This window comes from Scyliorhinus torazame, chromosome 2 (genome assembly GCF_047496885.1).
Source record: "Scyliorhinus torazame isolate Kashiwa2021f chromosome 2, sScyTor2.1, whole genome shotgun sequence".
Taxonomy (NCBI): domain Eukaryota; kingdom Metazoa; phylum Chordata; class Chondrichthyes; order Carcharhiniformes; family Scyliorhinidae; genus Scyliorhinus; species Scyliorhinus torazame.
Genome location: NC_092708.1, coordinates 226,624,506 through 226,651,495, shown reverse-complemented (window position 1 = coordinate 226,651,495; position 26,990 = coordinate 226,624,506). Strand labels below are relative to the sequence as shown.

At 46.9% G+C, this 26,990-nt stretch overlaps 1 protein-coding gene across 2 annotated transcripts in view; it reads left to right on the top strand.

Annotated features, from left to right (window-relative positions):
• LOC140396157 (uncharacterized) overlaps positions 1-26,990 on the top strand; it is a 193,012-nt gene that overhangs the window by 151,146 nt on the left and 14,876 nt on the right. The window contains exon 11 of one of the 2 annotated variants that reach the window (XM_072484393.1): positions 7,797-7,849. The exons of the other annotated variant lie outside the window; for it this stretch is intronic. Within the exon in view, the coding sequence (XP_072340494.1) occupies positions 7,797-7,849 (53 nt within the window). The remainder of the gene's footprint in view (positions 1-7,796; positions 7,850-26,990) is intronic. 2 annotated transcript variants of the gene reach the window in all.

Here is a 26,990-nt window from a genome sequence, read left to right as displayed (position 1 = left end):
AGCTTAGGGGTGGTCTCATAGAGATCTATAAAATAATGAGCATACATAAGGTAGACAGTCGACATCTTTTCCCAAAGGTAGAGGACTCTAGAACTAGAGGGCATAGGTTTAAGGTGAGAGGAGAGAGATACAAGAGAGACCAGACGGGAAATTTCTTCTCACACAGGGTGGTGAGCAGCTGGAATGGGCTGCCAAAGGCAGTGGTAGAGGCAGGTACAATTTTGTCCTTTAAAAAGCAGTTCAACAGTTATATGGGCAGGATAGGCATAGAGGGATATGGACCAAATGCAGGGACTAGCTTAGTGATAGAAACTGGGCGGCATGGACCAGCCGGGCCGAAGGGCCTGTTTCCGTGCTATAAACATCTATGACTCTATGACTCCATAACCTAATTTAATTTGCATCAAATTGAATCAATTTTAATATCATTATCGAGTTACAGTCAATTCTTCTGACCTCCCTGAATCTTCCCTATTCACTAAAAATTCACTATTGTTTCTTGAAAATGAGAACAAGTCATGATGCCAGGCAGCACGGTGGCGCAATGGTTAGCATTGCTGCCTCCCGGCGCCGAGGTCCCAGGTTCGATCCCAGCTCTGGGTCACTGTCTGTGTGGAGTTTGCACATACTCCCTGTGTTTGCGTGGGTTTCACCCCCACAACCCAAAGGTGTGCAGGCTAGGTGGATTGGCCACGCTAAATTGTCCCTTAATTAGAAAAAATGAATTGGGTACTCTAAATTTAAAAAATGTTTTTTTTAAAATGATCATGCTGGGGGTAGGAGATGCCTGGCGGCACCCGGGTTGAGAGCTGAGGGTGGGCAGTGCACCCAGGCACCCTGGCAGCGCCCCAAGCACTGCCCCCTGGGGCTCTGAGAGGGGAAAACCCTTTTCCTCTGAAGGCGGGGAGGGGCTACACCTTATGTGAAGGGTGGGGGAGAGTGGTGTGTGCCGGAAAATGCATTGGGGGTGGTGGGAGAGGGGGGAGAATGCCTCCTGATAATTCTGTGGTGGGGGAGTCGACCCAAAGCTTGTTTGGGTGGGGGGGGGGGGGGGGGGCAGTATATTTTTAGCACCGATTGGGGCGCCCTTTAAAGATCGCTGTGTAATTGGGCTTTCCAGCCCTGGGACCCTGCCATGGCCACGGCGCGAAACATATCCACCAATTCCTTTCTGACAGTGTCAGAAGATCTGGGCAGGAAACCTGGCTGTGTTTCTGGGGAGAAAATCATAGGTTTTCAGTCAGAATCTGACACTTTGTCATTTGTTTTTGGAAAATGTTGCCCACAAACACTTCCAATTCCCTCGGTATGAACACATTTTTATACAATGAAACCCTAATACCAAACTCAAGAAAAAGCAGTAACATGCTGTTCATCAGTAAATTAATTATATCGGTATGTGGCCCCTTTAAGGGGACAGTCTTTGCAGTCCACGTGACCGGCTCAGAACCAATTGCATGGGAGCATGCGAACCCCGACCAATAGAGAGAGCAGATGCCTGGCTGAAAGTAAAATCACGTTAGACAAAGCGATTGACATAGTTCAGGTGACAAAGGCACATCTGAGTTCAAAGTGTACTAAAGGGGAAGTGAATCAGTTGTGGGGCAGTATGCCCATGAGGCGCACGGCGAGATCAACAGGCACAATAGAGAACAAGACACGGTCCTGGGGACTGGATCGAAGTCAGAGAGCCGGGAAAAGAATGGGGCGACAGCCCAGGACAGAGGTGGATTGCTATCGATGCAGGAGGACCACCCCCAGGAAGCTTGCCATTATTGCAAGCTCATCTGTTTTCATTGCAATCGAACAGGCAGCATCCAGGCACATTGTCGCATGAGGTAGAGAGCGCCAATGCAAAAAACAAACAGCAGCAGTAACCCACCACACCACTGAACCAAGTGGAAAAGAGCTCTGAGGAGAGCCACAAAATGTATCGTCCAAATATCATCAAACTAAAAAAGACAGCCCCAATTGAAATAATTCTGTAAGTGGCTCGATAACTCTTGGAGATGGAGGTTGATACCTGGGCATTGGTTATGGGGGAGCAGATGTTTGATTACCTTCAAGAAGGGACTTAGACCCTGAATTTGGGTAGCACGACGGCCAAGCGTCAATTGTTGTGTTTGGTGTTCAATGTCTAGCAAGGAAGCTACCAAACAACTTGTGACTTGTCCAAACCAGTATCTTTATTAAATCACATATCGTAAGATAGCGATCTGATACAGAGCACGTTATCATGGAGTTTCTTTGTACTCCCATGGAACTACCCCTAGTGTCCCCATGTATGTCTTATAACCATCTGCTGATCACCGGATGTGCCCCCACTTGTATCTGAGTGCCTTGTCACATGACCACGGTCTTGAGAGCGCATGGTGGCTCTGAACCACCACCTGCTGGTTGGAGGTCACACCACCAGCCATCTACAATATTGCTTACAGACATATCACCACATCCCCCTTCCTCAGAAAACATTAATGTTTGTTTACAACCATTATTACTATTTTAACTTTATACATTTGTGATATGTTTAAACAATGTGAACAGGTTTAACTAGGTGTCCATAAATATGACGTGCCTGGTCAGCGTCCGTCTCTTTCACCCAGGTCATTGTGCCTCCCTCATGGGATCACCCCTGTGATCATCTGGGCTGTTGCCAGCCTTTTCAAAGACAGGTTTACGTGCCAGCCTCTTATTTCATCTCCTCTTTACTCTGTGCCTTTGGAAGGCATGCATCTGTGATTGCCACGCGTGCATCACCAGCTTCTTTCATTTCCTCTTCTTGACACGACGCTGTTTGCTGCTTCTCCGTGTGTTTATTGTTCCATTGTCTCTAGTCTGTCAGTCATGACCTCATCTTCTCCTTTTTTACTTTTGTCAGTGGGATGAGCTAGCTCTCCCAGTCTTCTCCTCTTCTTCTTGCTCTGACAAAGGGTTTATGAAGTGGTTTGTGTTTATGTTGAGGCTTGGCAGCCCTTGGTGCGGTGCTGGTCTGCATCCTATGCTCGGAGGTCTGCGGAGTCCCAGGTGGATCCTGAGGTGCCGACGCGCCCACACTGGGTTGTGTGACCCCGGCCACTTCTGCGGCCTAAATGGTATCTTGGAGTGCCTTGCTTTCTGGTGCCTGGGTGGAGGTAAAATCTACGGCTGGCTGGATCATCGCTCAATGGCTCCTCTTCACCCGAAATAACTATGCTAACACTCTCTGGTCCTGATGATGCAGGCTTTGGGTCATCATGGTCTTGTTTGAAAATATATGAGTGATCCGTTGAGCTGCATAGCGAGATTGTCATCAGCTCCTCCACTGTTTCACTCTCAAGAGTTGTCACTCTTTTCAACATCAGAGTTGCTATCATGGTATTCATTGTCGATGTCTTCCCCCTCATCCTCCATATCTTCAGGAATCTCCGCTGTTTCACTCTCAGAGCTGTCAATCTGGCTATTATGGCAGGTTCATTCCAAACCTGGTCATGACATTGGTGCCATTACACCAGTTGCTAAGGATACGCCAACGTTGGCAATGGAAGGAGCAGCAAGAGGAAACTTTCCGTCTGGTAAAACAAACACTGCAATAAACCTCTTAGTTCATTTTGACCCAGGAAAGTCAATTGCTCTCACATGCGATGCGTCTGCATATGGGAAACAGGCAGTTCTGTCCCATAAGATGGAAGACGGATCAGAATGGATCTTTGCCTTTGCTTCAAGGACTCTCTCGGAAACTGAGCAAAATTATGCCCAAATCAAGAAGGAGGGACTTGCCATCTTTATGATATTAAAAAGTTTCACTAATTATATTTACGGACGGCGGTTCATCATAATAACTGACCATAAGCCGCTATTGGGTCTTTTGAAAGAGGACAAGCCTATATCCCCAATTGCCTCTGCCAGGGTGCAACATTGGGCCCGTGCTGCTTGCGGCCTACAACTATACCCTTCAACACAGGCCTGACACCCCAATCTCCAAGTTGGATGCATCAAGTCAACTCCCCTTCCCAAAGAACATGATGCCACTGCCAGTACCCCAGAAATCACCTTGGCACTGAACTGTCATGTGAGAGTAACTTTAAGAAATGGGTGTTGATAAATGGGTGTGTATATAAATATATGTAGTGAGAGTACCTTTAAGAAATGGGTATTATCAATGATGTCAGAGTGTGGGTGGAGCTGGGCTGTCTGTCAGCTTTTTACTTTCTTTTTTGAGCAGAGTGCAGGGAGTGTTTTAGTTTCGTTTTCAGTGTTAGAGCTGAAGCCAGACCAAGCAAGTGTACTGCTGTTCTTTCTGCCATCAAAAGACTATCTCTGGATCATTTGTGAATTCAGAATTATAAATATTCTCAGTAGTGAAGTTAAGCCTGATGTCTTTCTGTTTTGAAGGTTTTTAAAAATCTTATGGATGTTAAAAGGAAAACTTAAAGGATTACTTAGTGTTGTATTCTTTAGGGGTTGTATTTGAATTAATGGTTGCTAAGATGTTCTCTATGTTTTAAAAAGGTTAACTTGAGTTCATAAAATAAACAATGTTTTGCTTTAAAAAATACTATTCAATTTCTGCTATACCACACCTGTAGAGTGGGCCGTGTGCTCCCCAGACCACAATCTAGTAAAAGTTGTGGGTCAGGTGAACTCCATGATACACTTTGGGGTTCGCTAAACCCTGGCCCATAACAGAACTCCTTGGTCACCTTGTCGTTCGGACACCGATGAAATTGGACCCAGTGAGATCCAGTATTATCCAAGGTGGAACAGGTGATACAAACATGTTGGCACCATGAGAAGCCTGAACAGTTGAGGCCCTACTTAACCCCCAGCAATGAATTAACCTGTGAGATGGAGTAATAATTTGAAGCTCTTGAGCCGTCGTTCCACCCCCCCAGTGAGGGAACCCCTCTTACAAGGATTACACAATGCCCATCCAGCAAATGAAAAATGAAAATGCTGAATCTCCACCGCTGGGAGCTGCCTGGTCGCCATGGACCAGAGTATACGTCGACTATGAATGTCCTTTCTTGGGCAGAGTGTTCCTTGTCTTGGTCGACACTCATTCCAAATGACTATCCATACAAGAGATGGGAGCTACAACCTCGGCGGCTACTGTAGATGCCTTACACGGGGTATTCGCCATACATGGCCAACAGAAACCATTGTGTCTGATAATGGTACCCCTTTTACTGAGGACGATTTCCAACAATCTGTTCAAATGGAATTCGGCATACCAGAACAGCTCCATATCACCATATCACAATGGATTGATGGAAAGGGCCGTTCAGACTTTAAAATAGCTATGAGGAAGCAATCAGACCGGCTGTTGTGCCATCAGTTGACCAACTTCCTATTGTCCTACAAAATACCCACGCCACCACAGAGGTCTCACCATCTGAATTATGGGCCGTTGCCTTAGGAATTCATCTGGACTTGAGATTTCCAAAATTAGCGGGGAGGGTGGAGGCACGTCAGGCCTCCCAGGGAAATCAACCTGCTTCACAAAAGGGTGACAGATCATTCCAGCTGGGTGACCTGGTTCAAGTTTGAAATTTTGCCTCGGGGCCCAATCTGGTTAGTCAGGTGAATCGTATCTCAATCTGGACCCGTATTGTATGTGGTAAATGCCACTGATAGGACGGTGCGTAAGCATGTCGACCACGTGAGGAGCCAGAGGCGGTAACCCCCATTCCAGAACAGATGGCTCCAACTAGTGTCACCGGCACTCCTGTAGCTATTCCAGAGGGAGACAGCCGGGAATTTCAGAGTCAGCCCCGCCAGCAGCCTGCAAGGGAGCTGGCGAGACGAGCAGCCCTATAGAAGAGATGAAGTCTCCTGAGCCATCATCTTCTGCAGACAAAAGTTTTATTTTTTTATCCACATTGTGAGTCGATAGCTGGTGAACCTGTATTTATATTATATGTTCTAATATTATTCCTGATTACTTTCAATTATTTCCATAAAGTGATTTTAAACTTTCGATCGAGAAATTAAGATTTTTAGAATTTGCTTTTATCCCCAGTTTCGATAGAACCGCATTCCTTTAGTATTTATTTTTGTACAATTATACAGGAAAACAATATAACAGTCTCACAGTGTTTTGTGAGACTGTTGTATTGTTTCCTCATATAATTGCAGAGGTCTTCTGGAGTTAGTAGCTTCATCATGTTATCAGTCACATGCACCTCACAGGCCAATTAGACATAGCAAATTATTTCCACACAAACACATACAATTGTCTATTTGTTACAACAAAGCTGAGATTCTCCCTATTCTATTCTTACATTCATTTCCCAGTCTACTTTGATGTCACATTTTTGGGAACATTTCCATTTTGGTTCAGTATCACCGATCGCTTCTGTGAGCAGAACTTGAGTGAACCTTTACAACCACATTGTGGTGGGGCTGAAGAATGTGGCGAGGTGTTTAAAAAGTCCATTGACTTCAGCTGGACAGAAAGATTCCGCCGGTGGAGTGATTGTAAAGTTCCGCCCATTGTATCTACTATATCTACTACAATCTTTAGTATTTTACCTTAAACAATAGCAAAACGCAGGGATCAAATAGAGAACCTTTGTTACTTTCACTGGCTTACTGGAACATATCACGTGTTGTCCTTATCTTCGGTGGGTGGACTTGTCAGATGTGGATTCACTGGACAATTTATTTAACATGGAGTGCAAGAACTTGAATTTATCCCTAGAATGTAGCTTCCCTGTTGTCAACGTTGCCAAATCCCTGAGTAAATGGCTCATTTATGTGATGAAATACTTCTACAAAGTCAGCTATCTGAAGTTTTCTGCAGGAAGGCTGGCTGCAGATTGATCAGCTAAATGCAGATAGGATTTGGAACCTCGACTACATCATAAATATGACAAAAAGCCAATGGCCCTGCTCTATTCACAGGCCTGATGCCCTTTCTTCACCTATAGTTAGCTATACATAAATGAATGACTTCTCAGAAGAGCTAAACCTTTGCCAGAATTGGAGCTGCCTTTGAAGATATGTACAGCCAAACTCTTACCACGGCTGCCATTGATACTCAATTACTTTGGACATTTGTCTCCCAGTTTAGAGATATCTGTGATAACTGGAACGGCATCAAATATACTTTAAAACAAGTACAACCCAATGCATCGGCACTTGTCAACATTCTAATCTTAAAACCATCTTTTGTTTCAACAGGAGCCTCAATGCAAAATACTCATTCCTATCAGGCAACCTGTTTGGGTTCTATACTGAATATGTAACAAACCAGCTGACTGTAATGTATGACTCTCGGCCATTCGACGCTCACATTCCAATACTAGTAATAAAAGGATTAAAATGAATAATCTAAAACCAACCAAATATATCAGCACCACACTTCATTTTTTCCCTCGTGATCTGTTCCTATTCCGTTCTCCTTGTCGATGAATTAAATGTCTCCCACCCAATTCGCCAATGACTAGACGCTTTTTGTCACTGAATTTAGTCCGAAGCCTTGAACCCAGTCTCCTCCCCCAAGTGCCCCGCCCACCCCTCATCAAACCTTTACATTTTTCGATTTCCCTCACCCTCAACAATAGCTTTGATGCGAGTGTTATTCATTGAATATACTTTGGAAACAATTATGGATATATCCTGAATTACATCCAATGGAAAATTCCTAAAATGATTTTATTTAACAAAGTGATGAACTTTGTATATGATGCAAAACCTCCTGTGGAGTATTCTGCAATGTGCACTGTATATTGTTGGGCATTCAAATAGTGTTTCTGGAATAATCTTATGCTATTAATATCAGTGAAGAATATTGAATATGTGCTCTTTATTGGCAGGTTGGGGACTCTGACAAATTATCTATCAGACAGAATTCGTCCGAGCTTTCACAGTAAGTTCATGTTAGGAGCACATGTATTTTTAATGATGGTGTAATCAGAAATAAGTGACAGAAAATAATAATAATAATCACTTATTGTCACAAGTAGGCTTCAATGAAGTTACTGTGAAAAGCCCCTAGTCGCCACATTCCGGCGTCTGTTCAGGGAGGCTGGTACGGGAATTGAACCTACGCTGCTGGCATTGTTCTGCATTACAAGCCAGCTGTTTAGCCCACTAGCCCCTGGTTCAAGAAAGCAAGAAAGAGTGAATTAGCAAACCTGTATTTACATAGGGTCTTGCATGACTTCAGGACATCCTATAGCGCTTTACAGACAATTAAGGACTTTTGAAGTGTAATCACTATTTTAATGGAGGAGAAATAATCATTCATTTTGTTTTGAGTCTGAACCATCTAGTGTTGGCATTACAAAGAGCCTAAATATGTTTACACCTGACATTTACATACATGTAGCTGGAGCAGGAGCACTGGATGAAAAATAGCAATGTGAGTTCCGTGATTTCCACATGCCACAAGCCAACAGTTCTAACCCGGGAGGTACTGAAACAAACTGCATTGCTCCTATTCTTGTTTCAGCTGAGATCAGGGGCACGATTTTTCAGGACTGGTTCACCGCAGGTGGAAATCCCGTTGTGGCCACTAAATCTCGTGAGACAGCCATAACAGGATTTGCACTGGTGACATCTCTGTTCGAGATCTTCCCCAACCCCCCCTGCCGGTGACATGACCAGGTTCATACAGAACTGTGATCAATTTGAATTGATTTAAATATCATTAAATGGCTTTAAACCATAGCTTCCGGCCCCATGAAATGCTCACACCCCTGGCGGAGTGACGTCACGCTGGTGCGAATCACTACTGGTTTTCAAAAACAAACTTGAGTCGTAACCACCACATTGGGGGTGAGGAGGTGCCTGGAGGCCCCTGGGTTGAGGGTTGAGGTTGGTCATTGCACCCTGATCCCAGGCAGTGCTGCTGTCTGGCAGGGAGGGGATAGTGCCGGAGCAATGCCAGGGTGATGTGCTGGGGGTAGTGCCAGGGCTCACCATCCTACATTGGGGAGGGGCGCTTCCCCTTCTATGTAGTGGGATGGTAGAGGGGTGAGCACCGGAAAACACGCAGGGTCGGTGAAAGGGGGAGAGTGCCCTCCATACTTCCATGGTGGAGGAGGGGGGTGTTCCACGAATCTTATGTTGATGGTGGTGATCCTCCATGGCCATATGGGGGAGGGTGGGAGGGAGTTCATTTTCTTGCAGACCAGGGCACCCTTTAAAGATGACGCCCCGATTTCTGTGGAGCCAAACTTGCCGGGTCTATCAGGCCCCTCTGCCAACCTGAAACACGGCCACCTATTCTTTTTGACAGAGCATCAGAAGACCTGGTCAGAAAACCTGACTATGTTTGTGGAGAGAAGCACAACAGCTTTCAGTTAGAACTGGACATGCCGGGCGGGATTCTCTCAGCCCACGCGGACCAGCGAATCACCGGGCCGGGCGTGAATCGCACGACGATGCCCCGTCTCCGGTCCGCCGATTCTCCAGTGAGCGGAGAATCAATGCCATTGGCGCCGGTGCGGTCGGCGCAGTGCTGGTCGGGGCTGCTCTACGCGCCCTCCCACCCCACCCCCCTAGTGATTCTCCACCCGTGAGGGCCGGGTGGCCGCAAAACAAATCCGAGTCCCGCTGGCGGCGTCCACATGTGGCCTTACCCGGCGGGACCTCGGCGTGCATCTTTTCAGGGCGGCCTGGTGGAGGGGTGGAGAGGTCTGACCCCGGGGGGGGGGGGGCCTCCGCTGTGGCCTGACCTACCGATCGGCGCGCCGGCCTCTTGTGCTGGTGGCCTCTTTTGCTCCACACCGGCCCCTGTAACCTTATGCCATGTTGCATCGGGGCCAGCGCGGACAAGTAAGCTACCGCCCATGAGCGCAACCGCGCCGGTCGCAGCACGCCTGCGCAGACCCGCGCTGCCCAGCAGAAGTGACGTGGGTCGATCCAGTGCCGTGCTGGCCTCCTGTAGGGCTCGGAATAGCTGCTCCTGGGGGCCTCTTGACACCGTTGTAAAATGCGACGGCGTTTACGACGGCGTCAATAATTAGCCTCAGGACCAGCGAATCCCGCCTGCCATTTTCTTTGGAAAATTCCACCCCAGATAATTTAAACAAGCCCAGTGATTTAAACCTGGCCCTGAACTCTGTGTGGTTCAGCTACTCACCACCTGTTAATGCTTATTTATTTAACTTGTTGAAATAACAGAAGTGTGATATGACTTAACGTCAGATATGTCGGGTGGAATTCTCCCATTTTGAGAGAAAGTGCGGTGGTGGGCAGCTCCGGCTGCACCTGCACCGCTGACTGGAATAACAGGGACCCGCACCAGACTCTGCATCTGGAACCTCTTTCACAATGCACAAACGTTCCCTCCGACTCTCCTGCCGACCGCCAGCTAATTTGTCCGCCCGCTCTCAGCTAATGGGTTTAAATACCAGTCCAGCACACTCATATCACTCTCTCCAGCGCACCTGACAGCACCAGACTGTGCAGAATATCAGCAACTCAGAGGGAAAGGGCTGGTAGCCTCACGAAGAGGTATGTTTCTTGATTCAACCACCATCCTCTGAGCCCATCACCTTTGAGGCGTCCATCACCCACTTGGACATCTACCCACCACATCTTTAGTCTTGGTGCACCCCCTTCCAGTAAACAATGTGGTATCTCTTTGATCCCCTTGCTTATCAGTGTTTCATGCAGCCTTATTGGTGTCCAGATTCCCTTCCCTTGCTCTTCCTTCTGCCTTCCATTGTTCATTGTGCATCCATTACTTTGCCCCTTTGACTGCCATCATGAGCCCTAGCCCTACCCTTCCCCCTCATTCATCGCACAGCCCTCCTTCCATATTGCCTCCCTTGTCCTCACCCTCCAGTCTCACCTCGCACTCTACCCCCATTGAACTTTGGACCTTTGTTGCGGTGGCTGCATGAGTCCAGCAACACAGTGCTGTCCAGATAGACGCTGGTATCTGGTACCAGGGGAGATGGAGGCCCCTGTACCCCCAGCCCCAGGTACAATACTGATCTGCCTCAGCAGAGTGGCGAACAGCCCATCAGAAGCAGAACAGCACTGTGGCAGAAAATTGTTGCACTCACCTTCAAGACTCGTGCAAACTGAGGACACCCTTGTCCACGCACTCATTAGCAATTGGGTTTGACGCCTAAGTAAATTCCAGCCGGCATGATGCTTGATTGAAAGGCTTAATAGTATTCCAGCGGGCAGCGATTTTAATGAATGCTAATTGCTTTTGTGTTACCTGCCAGCGAGCAGACTGACCCCCCTCCCCTTTCCACCTCCGTTAATCTGCCACGGGGATAATTGCAACGGGATTTTATGCTGGAGGGTTTCCGACCTTTTGGCTCCCATTAGACTCCCGCCCATCACCGAACCCACTGTGGGTGAGATGGGAGAATTCCACTCTGAATCGCCACAGAGGTTTTAGTAAGGTAACATTTACATTTGAACTGATGCAGTTCCAACAATGTAATAGAGAAGCTGGCAACAAATATGTAATTTACTAGGTTTGCTATTTTCTGAATTCTATTTGAATTAATACCAGAAAAAGGAGGACATACACCACATGCCTGCTCTGTCATTCAATACTGATTCATTGCTGATCCACCTCAAATCCACTTCCCCACCCAATCCCCAGAGATAAGTAACATTTGCACAAAGTGTAACAATTTGCAGAGAGACAACTGAACAAAATATTGGACATTTCAGTTCAAGCTGAAAGGCTGCAAATTTCAAAACTGTTTTCCAGTATTCTCTTGTCTGACTCCACTTCAAAGAATAATGAGTCATTTTACTAAGAGAACATTATGGCCGGAATTCTCCGGTTGTCGGGATTCACTTTTCCCACTGGCAGCACACTCCCAGCCAGCGGGTTTCGCGGCGGCGTGGGATGGATTCAGTGGGAAATTCCAATGACAAGCAGCGGGAAGATAGAATCCCGCCACCTGTGAACAGCGCATGGCCAAGAAACATGCAGATGGGGGCCCGAAGAATACAGCCCTATATAGGTTAAACAAAAGATGCAGATGCTGAAGATCTGAAACAGAAAACATTGCTAATACTCAGTCAGCATGTCAAGAGTGTGGTATTTTTAAAAGCTGGGCTTGCTGACCACGAAGGTACAAACACACAAGAACTTTATTGGAAAGGTGCCTACTCAACAGGCTGTTAGGAGAGATTGCCCGTTTGCCTGTGCAACAGCCGATAATGTCATCAGTACGTGACCTTGCTCCAACTAGGATCAAACATGAATACTCAATACTATCCTCCCCCTTTACAGTAGAGGTCCCTGTAATGAAACACAATATTATGTTAACCATCAAAACTAACAATATGAACAATTAATGAACACAACAGTCAATAAATTAGACATTTCCGAGAACGTTGATTTCTGTGTGGCTGTCGGCAAACCTCAGGCATCTGTGTTGACTGTAACCTCTGGTGTTTTTGGTGTTGTTTGGACGTTGTCCGCAGTTGTCTCAACCAGAGTTCACATAGTGTTCGAAGGTTGACTCGGCATTGAAGTGTCCTCAACCGGGATCCTGTCTCCCACAGTTGTTTCTGTTATTGTCAAGTTCTCAGGAATGTTTAGTCTTCACTTGGCACAGTTTATTGTGTACTGTTGGTTGACTCTGTCTCTGGCAAACTAGATCTAGTTGCTAAATGTTGATCAGCATATCTTCTCCACACTACATCGTCCCGAATTTGAACAGTGTAGGAGACCAGTCTGTCTGTGTTAATATGACACATGTAACACAGGTGCCACTTCTCACTGGTTGTGCAGTTCCTTGCTAATACACCCTGGTCTTTCTGAGAAAAAGGCATTTAGTCCTGTTCTCATGTTGCAAAACCTGACTTTGCTGGTTCCTCTCAACAATCTGTCTTCTCTTAGCTGGCTTCAGCAGAACAAATGCTGTGCGTAACTGATGTTTTACCACGAGTCATGCCGGAGAACTTTGGGTTGTTGAATCTGTTGCATTCCTGTTTGTCATCACGAGTTACCTTCAATGAATGCTTCATTGTCTGAACAAACCTTTCAGCCACCCATTTGTGGCAGGTTGAAAAGGAGGGGATCGGATGTGTTGGATTTCGTTCTCCTTTACATAATTTGTGAATTCTTGCAAAATGAACTGTGGCCCATTGTCACTAACAAGTTGTTCTGGGTAACTGAGTCTTGCAAAAATGTCACCCAGTCTTTCTATTGTATACTTCGAGGACATAGTCTTCAAAATGGCGACTCCAGGCCATTTCAAGTGTGCGTCAACCACAATGAAAAACATTTGTTTTTCAAATGGTCCAGCATAATCTATATGAGCTCTTTTCTACGGCCCTTCTAACCATTGCCATGGATGGAATGACACTCGTGGCTGCAAGTTTTGAACCTTTGCACAAGCTGAACACATGCCTTCTCCTCAATTTCGCTATCGAGCCCTGGCCACCAAAAATAGCTTCCGGCTCTCCCACAATTACCTTCATAAAGTTGTTTGAGAACACACTCCTGTAGCAGAGCAACCAACCAGACTATACAGATAGTTTGAAGCTTCGGGTAACATATGGCTTCAACTCCGGGTCACTTCTAGTCTGCTTAGAATATCATTCATGGCACGTTGGAATAATGCAGGTGCACAAATGGAAATCTTTTCTATCTGAATAGCCATTTGTGTGTCATGATTGTAAAATATTGTTGTGAATCTACATCCACATTTATCTGGAGATAAGCTTGACCAAGGTCAACCTTACTGACATGCTGGCCTCCAGCAAACCTAGGAAATAAATTATCAATTAAAGGCAGAGAGTACAGCTCTGCACACAGTACCGGATTGATAGTGACTTTAAAATAACCAAATATTCAGAGTGAACCATCTTTCTTCATCACGGGCCCATTTATGTTAACGGGTTTGAGGACCTCTACCTTGACCAGCCTCTCTAATTCTGCCTCAACCTTAGACCAGATGCCGTGTCTCACTGACCAGCCTTTAAGCATTTTGCTTGGCTCACTTCCTTCATCTTTAGCTTGATTGAGATCACATTCATGCTTCCCAGATCTCCAGTAAAGATATTGGCAAGTTTCTTTTAAATCTTTGGTAAACCTGCTTCAGACTCCAACATGAGATTCACCTTGGCCCAGTTTAGGTTGATTCTCTCCGGCCACATTTTCCCCATTAGGGCCGATCTTTAACCACGTACAGGAACAAGTCTGCGGTCTGTCCGTTTAGCTGCACATTTACAGCGATACCGCCCCTCAATGGCACTACTTCTCCGGTATAAGTTTTAAGTGTTTTCTTTGAGGGTGTTAACACAATATGTCATAGTTTCTCTTGGTGAACAATTTCTGGTACCAGTGAAACAGCTGCGCCAGTGTCCACCCCCATTTTCACAGGTTGTCTGTCCAGTAATGGAATGACCCAGTAACAGTTCATTGTGCTCGCAATGGCCAGTATGGTCAACGACAGTTTGTCATCTGACTGTGACTCTGGTCCATTTCTGTGCCTTTTTTTGTATCACGTAGATCTTTTCCCTCTATTTGGTTTTCCATTAGATGCAATTGATTCTTGCTTTTTATAGCTATTGTTTGGAACTTGTTTCGTTCTCCAAAATGTACTTTTGATGTGCCACTTTTTAGCACAATTCCTGCATTTTCATCTATGCATCATCAGCTGTCTGCTGCTGCATGCCCGGTTTTTGCACATCAATGGCAATTTCAAACCTGTGTCTGTGTTCAGGACTCCGCCGACATTTTATGGATTCTAGAGCTCGATCTTAATCTTTGGGCTTCTTTAGCTGCTAATCCCATAGAGATTGTGACTTCTAAAACCTTCTTTAGGTTTAAGTTGGTTTCTGTCAACAGCCTTTTTGGATATCTTCACTTCTTAAACCACACACTAGTCTATCTATAATGGTGTTGTTCAAGACATCTCCAAATTCACAGTATTCAGCTAATTTCTTCAAAGTAACTACGAATTGTGTGGTTCATTCACCATCTCATTGATTACATTTAAGAACCCTGAATCTCTCGGCGATGAGCAATGGTTTAGGTGAGAAGTGGCCTTGCAATATGTCCACAATCTCATCATAGGTTTTCGAACCTGGTTTATGTGGCTGCACCACACTTCGCAGAAGGTTGCATGTTCTCCCACATACCTTCCCCTCACCCCATTGTACTCAGGAAAGTTGGGAGAACAAGAGCTGCCACAATTTCAGGTGGCACAGTGGTTAGCACAGATGCTTTGTCATCCTTTTCAGAGGTCTACACATGGATTGATGATTTTTCTATAGTTTATTTCTACTCCAGGTGTCTGTGAGTGCGCTTATGACCTCCTCAATGCCAGTTTTTGTTCTGGTATTTTTAAAAGATAGGCTTGTAGACCACGAAGGTACAAAGGTACAAACAAACAAGAGCTTCATTGGAAAGGTGTTTTCTCACAGGCTGTTAGGATAGACTGCCTGTTTGCCCGTGCAAACAACCATCAATGCATCATGTGATCAGACTCTTAAAGTGACCTGGGGCGGGATTCTCCCCTGCGGGGCAGGGGGTCCCGGCGGGATGGAGTGGCGTGAACCACTCCGGCGTCGGGCTGCCCCAAAAGTTGCGGATTTTTCCGCACCTTTAGGGGCCAAGCCCTCACCGTTAGGGGCTAGGCCTGCACCAGAGTGGTTGCCGTCCGGCCGGCTGGCGTGGAAGGCCTTTGGCGCCGCGCCAGCCGGGGCCGAAGGGACTCCGTCGGTCGGCAGATGTCCGCGCATGCGCGAGAGCGTCAGCGGCTGCTGATGTCATCCACGCACATGCGCGGGGGGGGGGTCACCTACGCGCCGGCCATCGTAGAGACCTACGCGGCCACCACATCGTAAAAGAGCACCCCCACGGCACAGGCCCGCCCGCGGATCGGTGGGCCCCGATAGCGGGCCAGGCCACTGTGGGGGCACCTCCCGGGGCCAGATCCCCCGGAGCCCGCCCGCGCCGCCAGTCCCACCGGTAAGAAAGGTGGTTTAATTCCTGCCGGCAGGACTGGCATGACAGCAGCGGGACTTCGGCCCATCGCAGGCCGGAGAATCGCCGGGGGGCGGGCCCGCCAACTGGCGCGGCGCGATTCCCGCCCCCACCGAATCTCTGGCGCCGGAGAAGTCTGCGGCCGGCAGGGACGTGATTCACGCCGCCCCCCGATGATTCTCCGACCCGGCGGGGGGGCAGAGAATCCCGCCCCTTGTGTCAACTAGGAACAAATGTGAACTCTCAATAAAGAGAACACAGTTGATGTTCAGGTAAAAAACTCTTCCTCAGAACTGGAAGATCTAACAAACTATAAGCATTGAGTAAGGAACACCTCAGGGGAAAGGGAGAAGAGAGAATGCAGAAAGAAAACACACACACACATGATAATCACAAACAGGAATAGAAAGAAATAGGCCAGAATTTCATCCCCCCTCACGGTGGGTTTTTAGGTGAGGGGAGGGTGAAATTGCATGAATGGAATAACCTCTGGAATCACACCTGCCCCGACCCAGATGTAATGTCACAGTGGAGCGGGCAGAGCCTCGGGAGGGAAACCAACCCTTTCCCACTTCAGGCCCTTAATTAGCCAATTTATGGTCACTTAAGGCCTTCCCCCCGCCCCCCCCCCCCTCCCAATCTAAACACCTCAATCTGAAGGCCCCTACAAATTTAGGGTTCCCTCCTCTCACGTACATGGAAGCTCCAGCCTTCTCACCCCCCTGGCCTAGCCCCCAATGCTGATATTCCCCCCCCCCCGATTCCCCAGGACATCCCCGACCATCCACAGCAACACGGTAGCACAAGTGGATAGCACTGTGGCTTCACAGCGCCAGGGTCCCAGGTTCGATTCCCCGCTGGGTCACTGTCTCTGCGGAGTTTGCACCTTCTCCCCGTGTCTGCGTGGGGTTTCCTCCGGGTGCTCCTGTTTCCTCCCACAGTCCAAAGACGTGCAGGTTAGGTGGATTGGCCATGATAAATTGCTCTTAGTGACTAAAAAAGTTTGGAGGGGTTATTGGGTTACGGGGATAGGGTCGATGCAGACTCGATGGGCTGAATGGCCTCCTTCAGCACTGTATGTTCTATGTTCTATCCACCGCAGGAACCCCCTGGATTAACTTCAAGTGCGGTCCCAGGACCTAGGCTGAGGCAGAGTGCTGCAGTACCTCTTCTGGCCACTGAAGCTCTATGCTTGGACAGGCTGGAGAGCTTTTGAGCAACCAGATTGGCTGACTTGCTTCCAAGGGCAGAAGGAAATCCTGCCTACTGCCAATCAATGCACAATTGAGCATAAAATAGCAATGGGCCTGTCATAGTCGGCAGGGATGGGTTACAGCGCTTGCCATCTTGAAGATTCAAGCCTGAATGTCTTTTAGCCAGCAGCTCTCTCTCCTTTATTACATTCCAGGTCTCATCTTAATCTCTCTCCTGTTCCCCTCAGCATTGAAAGCATAGGAAGAATGGTTCCTTGTGGAGTTTTCCATTGCAATGTACATCTCCACTCCAGGCAGGAGAATGAATTCAAGTGTAGTCATCAAGTAGTTTGCAAGCAAAGTGGCCACTTTGGATTGGATCTAGCTGAATCAGTGTCACAAACCAGAGCAGCCTTCTCCCATTTCGCTATTAGAAGAAACAGTTTCATAAACACATTGCCATAATTCAACTGTTCTGAGAGTAGAAATCTGGAATTGAACATAGTTATCAATTCTGCATTTAATACACATTACCAACAGCTGGAGGCGATTTCCACATCGAGAGACACTGCATCTCACAGCAAGCAGAAATACACAGATGTTAGAATATGAACATGAATTTTATGTCGTCCTTATTTTATTTCAAAAGGTTATTGGACTTGGGTAAAGCAAATTAGTGCAACTGAGATAAGTTGAGAGAGGTTACCTTTGCCTATTTGGGGGATGTCCTGCTAACTAATTTTGGAACTGGATTGGTGTCCCTTCGGCAGTGCCCAAGTCCCAGAAAGAAAACTAGGACGGAAAGTATCTATTTAAAGTTCAGTTCTCTGCCTGAAGTCAGATTGTTGGCAGTTATTCACTGCACAGCAAAGTGAGGCGACGGGCCTCCAGCCCACCTCAGCTGGACGAGGGATCAAACCCTGTGCACTCAGCACTAATGTGACCCACACGCTAGCTGTCCAGCTAACTGAGCTAACCACCTCCTTAAAACAAACACCACTCCTAAAAATAATTCCATTCAATGTTCAGCCCTACTCAATGATTTGTTTATAGTTAGCGTTCTCCAGCACATATATAATTACTTTTCATTTCAGTCCTGTGCTTTTAAGTAGATAAGAATTAAACTGATTATAAATATGATTAAAACCAGAATACCCTGACTTTTGCTAATCCATTAACGACCTCCCAGTTGAAATGTAAAAATAGCTCATTTAAGTAATCTTTAGTATTTTAGTCAATTTAGAATATTTGCTTGATGGACAGAGTACCACAGGTGGTGCAAGATTCTGAGGGGCAGCATGCAGGTTTGTGTCTGCTTCCCCACACTTTAGCTGTGCTTGTGTGGAAAGATGCTGACTGGAGCCAAGGGGACACAACTGCAGAGGAACTTAGCCTGGATCTTCCTCCTCCACCTTTTCCATCTCTCACTTACCAGTAACAGAGCAGCAAAGGGCTGGCTGCTCACACTCACTCGCTCTCTCTCTCTTTGTTCTCACCGCTTCTGCTAATGATGGCGCAAGACATCTGTTGTTGCAGAAATTGCCGGAATCTATTACTAAGGAAGCAGCGGAACATTTGGAAAATCATAATTCAATCAGGCAGAGTCCACATGGTTTGTGAAAGGAATATATGTTCGCCAGTACTATTTATTAAAGTCTTTTAAACGATGTAACAAGCAGGATGGATAAAGGGGAACCAGAAGATCTAGTCTCTCATATAAAAAGGCTACCACACAAGATAATGGTGTTGGGGTAATATATTAGCATGGACAGAGGCTTGGTAACTGACAGAAAACAGAAAGTCTGGTTAGATGAGTCATTTTCAGGCTGGCAAACTTAACTAGTTTACCATAGAATTTACAGTGCAAAAGGAGGCCATTCGGCCCATCGAGTCTGCACCGGCTCTTGGAAAGAGCACCCTACCCAAGGTCAACACCTCCACCCTATCCCCATAACCCAGTAACCCCACCCAACACTAAGGGCAATTTTGGACACTAAGGGCAATTTAGCATGGCCAATCCACCTAACCTGCACACCTTTGGACTGTGGGAGGAAATCGGAGCACCCGGAGGGCACCCACGGGGAGGATGTGCAGACTCCACACAGACAGTGACCCAAGCCGGAATCGAACCTGGGACCCTGGAGCTATGAAGCAATTGTGCTACCATAATGCCGTGCTGTCCAGTGTCGGAGGCAGTTCACTGGAGGGTTTCTAGGTTGATTGATATGATGAAGGGGTTGTCTTGTGAGGAAAGGTTCACATTCATTCGAGTTTAGAATGATGCAAATGGGTTTTATTGAAATATTTAAGATTCTAAGTGGGTTATTCAGGGTCGACGCTGAGAGAATATATCCCCTTATGGGAGAATCTGGAAAATCTAGAACTAGGGACCGCAGTTTCACAATTGGGGGGTTTCCCATTTAAATGTGGAGATGAGGAATTCAGTCTCACAGAGGGTCGTTAAGCTGGAATTCTCGACCCCAGTGAGCAACGTAGGCTGGGTCATTGAATATATTCGAGGCCGAGTTAGGCAGATTCTTGATTGACAAGGAGTCAAGAGTTTATGGGGCCAGACAAGAAGATGATACTGAGGCCACAACCAAATCAGCGATGATCTTATTGAATGTTGGAGCAGGCTTGAGGGCTAAATAGCCTACTCCTGCTCCTATTTGTTCTATTCTTATAAGGAATTCAGAAAGAGAAAGGACAAAAGTAAAGTAATGTGTTCTGTTATTGGTTTCTAATCAAGAAATTATAGTCCTTAAACTAAACTATTTTAAAGGACATGACTCATGTTATTTGTTTCCGATCAAAGTTATAATTGAACAAAGTTATTTGAAAAGGATTTCACTCAGTTTATTCTGCAGTACCTGACATTTGCCACAGGATGTCAGAATAACTTCCTTTTCGTGACTTGTATTTTAGGCATTTTATTAATATAATATAGACAGTGGAGTTTGAAATAGTTTATCTTGTAAAGGTTTTTTAATTAGGATACTGGGAGGAGGGTAGCCAAGTAGAAACCAAACCACCGTCCCCATTTTATACAAACCTAATGAGCTTTTGGTCTCAGTTTACTTAATAGGAGGACCAATTAAAGCATGTGTTAATTATTATAACTTTTCTAGATATCCAATGACCAGGAAGGTTAGTCCTATAAGTCAGAGGAAGTGCAGTTCACTTTTATAGTGTGCCACTAGTTGTGTGAGTACTTTGGGCTTGCTGCTGATGTACCAATATACAAATGTACACAATATCACAGCAATACTGTTTTATGTCTGCTCCTTATTTATACACAATGAAATGGTTTGTTTTCATTCAAACTGTAGAAGCCGAATGGGAGAGACAACAGGAACACACGGTTGGGTAGAAATGAACGTCTGGTTTATTATGGTGTACACAGATTCATGAAAACCATTACTTCTCTCCCCAAAGGGCCACCATCCCTGGCTGAGGTGGGCTCTCAGGTCAGGATTTTTACAGAGAGTAGTTTTTCCTTGTTAAGGTGAAACTCCACGCCCCCCCCCCCCCCCCCACCCCCCCCCCACCCCCCTCCACCCCCCAAAATACCGGGGGAGTTCGTATTTAGCTGTAAAGGGGGGAACTCGAGTAGAGAACAATCCTTGGTTCCCCCACCGCACCCTCCCCCCTCCCTCAAGTCCGGAGTCCAAAGAAACGTCCATGTCCTCAGGCTGAGGCCCTTTGTTCGTTTGGGGAATGGACGGCGGTCTGTAATTGACAGGGCAGGTCTGGGAGGCATGTAACGCACTGGTGACCGTCGCTTTCAGGCAGAGTGTTGAGGCGGGGTGGTGTGGCTGGCAATGGTGCAAGTGGTAAAGGCAGCTGGACAACCATGGCGGGCAAGCCTGTGTCCATGCCTGAGTTGGTGTCGGAGCCTTTCGATAAGGTGTCAGGCATCTCAGCTTCGATGGGCTTCGACGGGCGGAGGTGATGGTGATCGATGTGGCGACCTAGGCGGTGACTGGGACCATGGGGGATCTGGACTGGTGTATCTGGAGTCTGTTCTGGAGGCTCCCGCATGCAGCAGCGGATGTGGTCTAGGTGATGGCTGACTTCATGTCCGTGTCCGGACCGAATAGGAAACCGGACCAGTGGCCTGTGTTATGGGCCAGGGTTTAGAAAACTCGGAAGTATATCATGGAGTCCACCTGACCTATAACTGTTTATTGATTTTGGTTACGATGAGCACAAGAGCCTGCCTTTCAGGTATTATTCAGCAGAGCCTTAGACGCTTGTAATCAAAAAAACAAGCTTTATTCTAAGAATTTAGTTAACATTTGTATAAACACACACAGTAAGAATTATTATCAACTACAAATATAGAGACCCTACACCGCTACAGTAATCTATGTACAGCCTTTAATAATTTCCCCCTTAACTGTTTCAATTCAATAACAAAGTCTTTTCAATAACAAAGTAAAACCTTTTCAAAGGTGTGGCCCAGCACACTGCATTCTTACTGGTATAAGACTTATTATTGATACTCTGTTCCCCTTCTCAAACAGTAGATTTGAATTCCTTCCAGAAAGCAATTATCTCTTTTAAGTTATCAAGTAGTCTGGAAACAGCTTTTAAAATGAAGATAGAGAGACACTTCTTTCAACCTGTGCAGTTCAAAACCAGTCCAAAATTCAAAGCAAAAGTACAACCCACAGAGCCACAGCCCAGCTCCACCCACACAATGACATCACGGAAGCTATGTGATAAGACAATAACATTTCTTAAAGGGACACTCCCATGCGACCTGGAGTGCATATGCCTGGAACCCATGTGGCACCGAGGCTGAAATCGGGCACGTATATAGCGTCCCCCGGTTTGAACTCGCGCTGATGCAATTGTCAACCTGTGTCCACCTCAGAGCGGCCTGTCACTGGCGGATCCGAGCACCTATGTCCGGGATCACTTGGCTGAGGTGGGTCCGGAGCCGCTGTCCCATCAGTAACTGTGCTGGTGCCACACCTGTGGTGGCAAGAGGGATCGTCCAGTAACTGAATAGAAAACGGGTTAGTCATGTCTCCCAAGACCCTGCGGGCAGCTTTTTCATTGCCCTTTTGAAAATTTGGACCGCCATCTCGGCCAAACTGTTCGAGGCTGGGTGACACAGGGTGATCAGTACATGGCGAATTCTGTTCTAGGCCATAAACCCTTCAAACCCCTTGCAGGTGAACACGGTGCCATTATCCACCACCAACACTTCAGGTATGCCGTGGGTGCTGAAAAGGAACAGAGTTCAGTTTGGCCTTTAGTGATTGGACCCTGCCGGATGACTCGCACCTTGTCATCCACCGGGTGAAGCTCCCTCTTGACGACCCGGCACCCTAAATAGTTGACTTTGGGGTGTTTAAAACGCATTTCTCCCTGCGGAGGCGGATGCCGGCCTGTTCAAAATGGCGGAGGACTTTGGCCAGGTTCTCCAAGGTTTTTTTTTCTGAGGCCCCAGTGATGAGTACGACATCTAGGTATATGGCCACCTGAATAGGCCCCACAGGATGTTTTTCATCACATGTTGGAAAATCACACAGGACGATGAAACCCCAAAAGGTAATCGGATGTACTCATACAACCCTCTGTGGGTCTTAGTTCCGAGAGACCGGATCTAAGATCTGCTGCAGGTACGTGTGGCTCATGTCGAGCTTAGTGAATGTTGTACCACCGCTGAGTTTTGCATACAGGTCTCCAATGCGCTGGACTGGATAATAGTCAAGGCGAGAGTTCACCATCATCTTGTAGTCGCCGCACAGACGTATGGAGCCGTTGAGTTTTAGCATCGGGACCACTGGCACAGCCCAATCGATGAAATGGGCAGTGGGGCATGATGCCCAAGCGTTGCAAACAATCCAGCTCTGGATCGATTTTGGGTCGTAGCACGTACGGTACTGGGCGGGCGCTGAAGTAATGAGGTTGCGCATTTTCTCCACACTGACTTTGGCGCTGCGCCTTTTATTGTCCCGAGGCCTTTTGCGAAAACACCTGGAAACTTAACACTCCTTTTGGGCCGTGAGGGCACATGGAACAGACGCATTGCAAATCCAATTTTAAGTGGTGTAGCCAATCACGGCCCAGTGAACTGGGTCCTCCTCCGCGGACTACCACCAAGGCAAACATGCCGACTGATCCTCCTATGCCACGTTCAGTTGGGTGTTTCCCTCAATGGCCAAAGGCTCTTCCGTGTACACTGCCAATCAGACATCCGAGTCCTGAAGATCCAAGGTCTGGAGACCAGACTTGATCACGGAGAATGTCTGGCGGCTGATCACTGAGACCGCCGCTCCAGTATCGAGCTACCTTTCAATGGGGTGCCCATTCATAGAACATAGAATAGTACAGCACAGTACAGGCCCTTCGGCCCACAATGTTGTGCCGACCATTTATCCTAATCTAAGTTCAACCAACCTACACCCCTTAAATTTACTGCTGTCCATCTGCCTGTCCAAGAGTCGCTTAAATGTCCCTAATGACTCTGATTCCACCACCTCTGCTGGAAGTGCATTCCACGCACCCACCAATCTCTGTGTAAAGAACCTATCTCTGACACCTCCTCCATAGCTTCCTCCAATCACCTTAAAATTTATGTCCCCTCGTGACAGCCATTTCCACCCTGGGGAAAAGTCTCTGGCTATCCACTCTATCCATGCCTCTCATCACCTTGTACACCTCTATCAAGTCAGCTCTCTTCCTTCTTTACTCCCTAGCTCCCTCATCCTTTCTTCATAAGACATGCCCTCCAGTCCAGGCTGCATCCTGGTAAATCTCCTCTGTACCTTCTCCAAAGCATCCACATCCTTCCTATAATGAGGCGACCAGAACTGGACACAATATTCCAAGTGTAGTCTAACCAGGGTTTTGTAAAGCTGCAGCAAAACCTCACGGCTCTTAAACTCAATCCCGTTGTTAATGAAAGCCAACACACCATACGCCTTCTTAACAACCCTATCAACCCGGATGGCAACTTTGAGGGATCTATGTACGTGGACCCCAAGATCCCTCTGTTCCTCCACACTTCCAAGAATCCTGCCTTTAATCCTGTATTCAGCATTCAAATTCGACCTTCCAAAATGAATCACTTCACATTTATCAAGGTTGAACTCCATCTGCCATTTCTCAGCCCAGCTCTGCATCCTGTCAATGTCCTGTTGTAACCTGCAACAGCCCTCGACACTATCTACAACTCCACCAACCTTCGTGTCATCGGCAAACTTACTAACCCACTTCCTCATCCAAGTCATTTATAAAAACCACAAAGAGTAGAGGTCCCAGAACTGACCCTGTGGGACACCAGTGGTCACCGACTTCCAGGCGGAATACTTTCCATCCACTACCACTCGCTGTCTTCTTTCGGCCAGCCAATTCTGTATCCAGACAGCCAAATTTCCCTGTATCCCATGCCCCCTAACTTTCTGAATGAGCCTACCATGGGGAACCTTATCAAATGCCTTGACCTTCATCAATGTGTCTCGTCACATCCTCAAAGAATTCAATGAGGCTTGTGAGGCATGACCAGTCCCTCACAAAGCCATGCTGACTATCTTTAATCAATCTATGTTTTTCTGAATAATCATAAATCCTATCACTCAGAATCCTTTCCAATATTTTGCTCACCACAGACGTAAGACTGACTGGTCTGTAATTCCCAGGGATTTCCTTATTCCTTTTCTTGAACAGGGGAACAACATTCGCCTCACTCCAATCATCCGGTACTACTCCAGTGGAGAGTGAGGACGCAAAGATCATCGCCAACGGTGCAGCAATATCATCCCTTGCTTCCTGTAGTAACCTTGGGTATATCCCGTCAGGCCCAGGGGACTTATCAACATTTCCAGCACATCCTCCTTCTTAATATTAACCTGTTTCAGTCTATCAACCTGGTTCACGCTGTTCTCATGAGCAACAGGGTCCCTCTCTCTGGTGAATACTGAAGCAAAGTATTCATTTAGGTCCTCCCCTATCTCCTCAGACGCTAGACACAAGTTCCCTCCGCTATCCCTGATCGGCCCTACTCTCACTCTGATCATCCTCTTATTTCTCACACAAGTGTAGAATGCCTTGGGGTTTTCCCTAATCCTTCCCGCCAGGGCTTTTTCATGCCCCCTTCTAGCTCTCCTAAGTCCATTTTTGAGTTCCTTCCTGGCTACCTTGTAACCCTCTAGAGCCATGCAGGATCCTTGCTTCCTCAACCTTACGTAAGCTTCCTTCTTTCTCTTGACTAGAAGCTCCACTTCTCTTGTCATCCAAGGCACCTTCACCTTACCATTCCTTCCTGATCTCAGTGGGACAAAACTATCTAGCACTCACAGCAAGTGCTCCTTAAACAACTCCCACATTACTGTTGCGCATTTCCCCGAGAGCATCTGTTCCCACTTTATGCTCCTCAGCTCCTGTCTAATAGCAGTATAATTTCCCCTCCCCCAATTAAATACCTTCCCATACTGTCTGTTCCTATTCCTCTCCATGACTATGGTAAAGGTCAAGGAGTTGTGGTCACTGTCACCAAAATGCTCTCCCACCGAGACATCTGACACGTGGCCTGGTTCGTTGTCAAGCACCACTCCCTCTCCTCTTTTACCTCCCTATTCTTCTGAAAACATCTAAACCCCGGAACATCTAACAACCGTTCCTGCCCCTGTGAAATCCATGTCTCCGCATTGGCCACATCATCGTAGTTCCAAGTACTGATCCATGCTCTAAGTTCATTTCCCTTATTCCTGACACTCCTTGCATTGAAACAGACTCACTTTAACCCATTCCACTGAGTGCAGCTTTGCCCTATCAACTGTCTATCCTTCCTTACAGACTCGCTGCATACTATTTCTGCCTGTTCAACAGCTACTCTATCCTCTGATCCATAGCTCTGGTTCCCACTTTTCATTCACCTTTAATGCAATTTGGATGGGTAAGACCCTGGGGGCTGTAATGCAGAGCAATTGCTGGTACTCTTCCTCTTGGCCTTCCACATAACATGCTCGGCCTAGGGGGGCGGTCCTTCCACATAGTATGCTCAGCCTAGGGGGGGCCGGCCCTTCCACATAGTATGCTCGGCCTAGGGGAGTGGTCCTTCCACATAGTATGCTCGGCCTAGGGGGGCGGTCCTTCCACATAGTATGCTTGCCCTAGGGGGGGCGGTCCTTCCACATAGTATGCTCGGCCTAGGGGGGGCGGTCCTTCCACATAGTATGCTCGGCCTGGGGTGGGGGGGTGTCCTTCCACATAGTATGCTCGGCCTGGGGGGGGGGGGGGGGGGGGGGGGGGGAGCGGTCCTTCCACATAGTATGCTCGGCCTAAGGGGCGGTAATGCCTGGGTTTTCAGTTTCTATTTACTTTTGTTTTCTGATTTGGTGTTGAAATAAATATTCTATCTTATACTTCCTAGTTTAAACTCTGCATGTCTCAGTCAGGATTCTTCAATCCGGTTGGTTAAGGAGATAGACCCTTGCTTGCCCATTCACACAAGTTCCAGACCTCCAACATAAGCTACAATATTTTTTGATTCTCTACAATTACTACAATAATCGCTGCACAATGCCCCCCTGTGGAAGAATTTAAGTGTACTGAACAGTTGACTACAAAATCTGGGCTATAAAGCATACAGCAAGAATAGATTTGGGTACTCAACATCTCTCAAGAGGATGTTTATGAGAGTAATAAGTGGCTCAGTTTGTAGCTTGTCTCTGTCACACAGGGTTCTGTGTTCGAGCCATATAATGGATTTCAGTACATAATCTGAACAAAGTGTTTTACTTGTCTTTATATATTATCGATCATATCCTCAGAACATCCCAAGATGCCCAATCAATGAATTGCTCTGAAAGTGTAATCACTCTTGTTTAGCAAAATCAATTGACCCACAGCACGGTTCTACAAACAACAATAAA